The sequence below is a fragment of the Ambystoma mexicanum genome, chromosome 1p (assembly GCF_040938575.1).
Source record: "Ambystoma mexicanum isolate Mex_15411 chromosome 1p, UKY_AmexF1_1, whole genome shotgun sequence".
Taxonomy (NCBI): Eukaryota; Metazoa; Chordata; class Amphibia; order Caudata; family Ambystomatidae; genus Ambystoma; species Ambystoma mexicanum.
The window spans coordinates 202,840,188-202,846,187 of NC_090921.1; the positions used below are offsets into that span (position 1 = coordinate 202,840,188).

The window sequence follows — 6,000 nt, forward strand, 5'->3', positions numbered from 1 at the left end:
AATGAGGTAGACACCACCCACTGGTCACATCCAGTGATTGATCTCTGTACCAACAAACCTCTTGGATTCAGAACATTTTGGGAAACTTCATCAACACCCAGAGATCCTCTTTCCCGACGTAATCGGTTTTGGTCAGAAGAAAATTCATGGGGTCAAATTATCTGATCCCCTTTTTGTGCCGTGAACAATTCAGCAGCTGGGGTCTCCTTACTCCACTGGGCAGTTGAGAGTTCATTTTGGGCATGTGTTTGGGACCTGGTAACAGCAGTGACCTGGATTTCCCCCAACAGGGACTCGATCTCAATGAGATACCCATGGGTGGGTCTGGTTTTGGCCAGCTGGTCAGGCAGGTAATTTACTGTTTTGTCTGGTCCCTCTATTCTGGAATGACCCTTGATGTTCTTAGTAGATGGTTATCTCATTAGAGGTGACCAGATCATTTATAGATTGTATTAGTTTGCCATGCTTGAGTGGGTTATGGTTTGCACACAGCATGCCTCTGGGTTTCCAATTAATCAGCTGCTCCACAAACCCGTTCCGGACATATTCTGAATCAGTGATTATGACCAGTTTGTGGAGTCGGTGTTGCACAGGAGTGAGGGTGGCCTGATGAACCACCATCAACTCAGCCACCTGACTACTTTGGGGACCGATCTTGTATCCGGCGGAGGGCTCCGGGGCCTCATTCACCCAGTTCCTTTTCCTGATTGTTATAAACATGGTAGGAGAACCCGTCGACATAAACTGTGGACATCCCCTGGCATGTGTCTTCTTCATAGACTTTGTGCGGGGAATTCAGGTACACCTCCATGCTGTCTTGTGTTTTGAGACTTTCATCCTCGAGACACTTTTCTCGAGCATAATTATGCAAGTCAGCCAAACTTTGTGCAACGTGACTCTTCTTGTTTTCGCCATATCTCACCTCCACAGTAAAGCCTTGCATGGACAGTAAGGAAGTAATACTGGAACTACTCACATTCCCGGCACAGATTCTGTCACTTTAAAGTTATTGCAAAAACTTTTGTCTCGACGATGATGTGCTCCCCCTAGCCACTTGATCTGTGTATGGGCCTCATCACAAGTTGGGCGGTAACGCCGGCGCTATTAGTGCAAAATTTTGGCGCATTTCCCCCCAGCTCAGAGCTGGTGGGAAATCTGCCAAACCCGTGATTTGGTGGACCCTTAAATGTGGTGGTAATTGTGCTACCGCCGTATTTAAGGGTACCCGCCAAACTCGTGATGAGGCCCTATGAATCCGCCCTTCTTCCTCTCTCCTTTGTCTATGCCTGCCTGGGCCTGGGGGGCTGCTTATGCCCTCTACTGGGGGCCCAAGGACCTCTCAGGCTCCTTACTCACCTCTACAGAGTGTGTTGTACATTCGGTTTCAGGAGTTTCAGGAGCTTTGTTTACTGTGCCTCTGTGCTGCGGATGTTGCCACCCTCTTTTCCTGAGCTTTGGAGCAGCGCCCACAGTTATGTGTCCGGTGAATTAGCGAGCAGTTGGCATGTGTATATGTTGCCTTGTAATCCTCGCCTCTTGTCTCATCTGGATTGTATTAGGGTCTTTTCCAGTGCCTTACTGTCTTCTCAGGTTGTTACTGGGCAATGGGAGTACCAGGGCCTTTACCATCCGTGCTTCTGGCTTGCCAGTGTGACACTCGTGGGCCCCCTAACTTTGGTGCTGTGCCCACAGTTCCATATACATTGGGCCTCATTACACGGATGGCGGTAAGGATTTACCGGTACCGGTAAAATACCGGTACCGGTAAATCCTTACCGCCTTACTACGAGGTCCCTTTGCGGGTTGGGGGATTTAACGCCTGCTTTTTGCAGGCGTTAAAATCCAACCTGCAAAGGGACCTCGGAGCTAATTACGGCACCGCAAAATTGCGGTGCCGTAATTAGCACCTTCCCCATTCCCATAGAGCCCTATGGGGCAGAAATGGGAATGGGGAAGGGCAATGGTGGAAGGGGAATTTACCGCCCATCCAACCTTGGAATGGGGCGGTAAATCCCCTTTCCACCAAGGCGGTGCCGGTATTTTAACGGCATGAGCCATGGCTCACCGCCTACCGTGTAATGAGGCCCATTGTGTCTGCCGGCTGTCCGTTGGTGCGTGTGCCATTTTAAGACCCTTGCAGCCCTCGTTGCAGCTGTGTCTGATTAGTGTCCCCACCCCAAAGCTCCGTTGTGGTGTTCGGCCTGCTGCTGATCTTCTGTGACAGTCTCCAAGACCCCCTCCATTAGGCTTCCTCACAATTGCCCTTCTGGTATTCTAACGTGGTGGGGACTAAGTACTTTCCTCCTCCTCCTCTCTCCCATGCATCAGACGTTGCTCAAAACACTATGATCCTCCTTTCGGGGACATAAGAACACTCCATGCCTTCCCGTCTGCTGTGCACCCTTAGTAGATGTTGTAGTAAATAGTTGGCGGCCCCGTGCGTGAGTCTTACTGGCGTGTGACATATAAATGCTCTCCCTCCTCAGCAAGTACATTAGCACTCAGTTTGCATCCTCTCTGTGTGCACTCAGCACATCTGCTCTGTGCTGTTTGTTTTCCAGCCTTCCTTGGCACGTCTTGCGTTTTTCAAAGCTGGGGTCTGTGTTGTGTCTCAGTGTTCTTTTTGTCCATGCCTGCTGACCTAACACGATTTCACTTCTCCTAACGTCTCGGGTACATATGCCTCCGCTCGGGGTTCCCGCTCTTCGCACAGCCGCTTATTAGACAACTGCGCCCTGCGTGTTCTCCACGACTGCACAATGCCACCTCAGCATCAGTCCCTTGACACAATGGGCCTCATTACGAGTCAGGAAGTACAGGGTTAACGGCTCCTGTAAAGGTGCCGGTGCCATCATCCCATACCGCCCGATTCCGAGTTCCCCTCGCGGGTCCCGCAACACCGTCCAAACTTCTTTCTTCTGCGTCCTGTCCTGCATGCACGTTTAATCTCGGCCTTTTCAGCGCTGTGTGCCCGGCATATTCATGCTGCTGTGGATTCCGTTTTACTGTTCATATCTTGTTAATTATACCTGTTCAGCATTCGGATCCTCATCGGATAAGCAGGAGCTGCGAGATAGGGTCCTTTTACATGGCCATGTAGCCACGCCCCCTTCCTTTAGCTTTTTATCTTTCCAAAGTGGGTCACTAAAATGAGTAGCATTGAAGAGGGCAGTGCTATACAACCATATGACCAGTAGCGGGTGCTATGTATGGAAAAGTGAATATATTGTTCCTATTCTACATAAATTCTCTTGCTTCACAATAGAGTGCATTGTGCCTTGTTTTTATGAATCATTTTGTGAGATTGGACCAGGGAACGATCACAATAGACTTGCTGATTGTCTTGTGCTTCAGTGCTCAGATGAGATAGGCCTAATGTTTCCAGCATTCACAAGGCAGTTGTGTGACACTGGCTCACTATTTTTGTGGCCATTATGTGAGTCAGGCCTGGTGTTTCAGGGCGCAGTTATGAGAATGGTTGTGTCTTGGTGAAGCATTGAGTAATAATTTTAAGGATTGAGCCATTTTTAGTTTTGGCTGTTGGCTGGCACTGAAGGACCACCTATTACCTGAAATGAGTGCATTAGAGTAAAGCTAGGTGAGCGATGTCAGCAGGGACACAGGGCTTGTGGATGTTATTTATTTATTTACCTACCCAATGACTGCCCATGACCAGGCTAATCTCTACCTACCCCTCATCGCCCAAAATACATCATCCTAGGATCTCTTTATCAAGCTTTAACAGCAAACGTGGTGATGTTAGTGACTGCCATTATTTCACATTATTCTTAAGAATTGCTTAACTGTGGCTATAACTGTGCTGCTGGTGTAATAAAATGTTCTTAAACAAGTGTGCGTTCATCCACTTTTTTAACCCGTGTGTGTGTCCTTTTAATAAAGCCCTGTTAAAAATAAAAAAATAAAGTGCTAAAACTATGGGCTTTGCCAATGCGTGTCTTTTTTTGGATCGTGTGCGTCCGAACACTGCGGGTGTTGTCTGAGGAGCTGGTGGTTGTAGGTGTGTTGCCGATGGGCTGCATTTTATTTCCACATGTGATCTGCTGTGGCACACCAAGGGACTCAGGGCGCGTGCTGGCACCAAGCGGGACCTCGCCGGCAATGCTGACAATGGTCAGGCATGACCCAATCAGCAACGCACACCGAAAGGTAATTACATGACCAGGAACTTCTGCGGAATTACATAACTGATTTTCCCACAAACCCTAAACAATATTAGCGGCTCATTCTGCAATGCCGATGAATGCAAGACATTTCTGAATGCATTTGTAGCGTGACTGATATGCAGGGCCCTTATGTATCCTCAGGGACCTGCCCTTCCACCGCCACATCTCTCATCCCGTCTGCTGTCTTTTTATTGCACTTACTTAAACTCACGCAACCCATGGCGGGTTGCACTTATGTTCTTCTCTTCTTAGCACTTCACCCTTAGCACTTCACCATGAGCACCACAGCATCTATCCCTTACCCACACCCCTCTCCACTTGCATGTTCTGAACTCTCACAAGGCATAGTAGGTTTGTCTCTGCTCCCTTTTATTATCATTATTTGTTTCTCTATTAATTCAATTATTCTCTTTGTTTAATTCATTGTCTACATTCCCCTGTCCCCACCCTGTTGACCTGTGGGCGCTTTGAAACAGTTATGCTAATTGTAATTGTAACAGTAATGCCAATTGCAATTGCTGGTCGGGTAGCACAGCGAGTAGAATGCCAGATCAGACATCTGTACTAGAGCCTGCTGACAAATCCCTCCAGGGCTAAACTCTGCCTTTCATCCTTACCACACACTGTGGGTGATAAGATGCCCAAGGGTTCGTAGTGCTGTGTAAAAGCAAATTAGTATTATTATAAGCACTAACAAATGACCAATAAATGAAGTAAATGTCACTTGAGAGGGATGGTAACTTTTGAAGAATTGAGGCAGCTTGTAGTCGTTCCCTCTACCTGAACACTGGTGTATGTTTTGGCGTCATTGAGTGATTAGCGTTCATCTGTCAGGGAAGGTAAATGGACAAAGAAAGATCTGTAGCATTGTAGTAAATTAGAACTTTTTTTTTTGTAAACACTACCACCCATATTTAAAACGTGTGAAGAAAACAGCCGATGAGGCCCACGCATGCAGAGCACAATGGATTAGCAGTCCATCGCCATAACCACTCGGCCACCTCGTCTGCACATGACAGGTGGGAAGCTTTAACTTGTTATTAGTGAAGCAGTGCTGTCCTGTGTGACTGGACCTGAATTACTCCTACTTTGTTGCGTAGTACATACGCAGAGTGTGCATGCGCGAGCCTCGTTCTGGGCCGCGCATGCGCGTTGTTAATAAAGGAGGTCCCAGACGGCAGTTGCAACCGGGACCCCGTACCAGCAACACGTGTCCCGTGTGTTCCTCCGTGTGCATGCGTGTGAGCGTGTGTATGCCTGCGGAGGCCCTGGGTGTCACTTGCCACCTGTAACACTGGCGACGAGGAATGGTGATGGCGGGGAGCGAGGCATTGCTCCGGCTACTGCTGAGTCGGAGAAAGTGCTTTCTTTCCTCACGTGGTCGCGTACCTACGCACTTGGCCGGTGGCCATCTTGGAAGACACGCGGATCACAGCGGTTGCGGCCCACACGGGTGTTCATGCGCCGGCTGTGATCCGAGACATTTGCTACAATTTTTGAACACTCCATGGCCTTGTTTGGATAAAAGGGCCGTGGTTAAAAGAAAAAAAGGAGAGACGGCTGAAGGCGACACACCTGCTACAGGCCCACCACACCTCCATCCTGTGCCTTTTGGTGCCTGGGCACCCATCCGGGACTCTTGAAGGTCAGTGCTAGTCCAACAGAGATACCCTAAACCCAGTCACCACCATGGGAGAGGAGGGGGAAGAAAGAAGAGGGAGCCCCTGTGCCAGTCCCACGCAGATTGCACACTACCCTGGAACTTATGCCTGAATTTGATACCACAGGCCCACCATCTAAGCTGGGACCGAAGTGG

General features: G+C 48.9%; 1 protein-coding gene across 1 annotated transcript in view; it reads right to left on the reverse strand.

The window, feature by feature from the left end:
* The window catches only part of LOC138468562 (extracellular calcium-sensing receptor-like), a 179,556-nt gene extending 173,863 nt beyond the window's left edge, over positions 1-5,693 (reverse strand). Inside the window, exon 1 of the mRNA XM_069609023.1 lies at positions 5,582-5,693. Coding sequence (XP_069465124.1) covers positions 5,582-5,693 — 112 coding nt within the window. The remainder of the gene's footprint in view (positions 1-5,581) is intronic.
* Between the last annotated feature and the right edge of the window lie 307 nt (positions 5,694-6,000).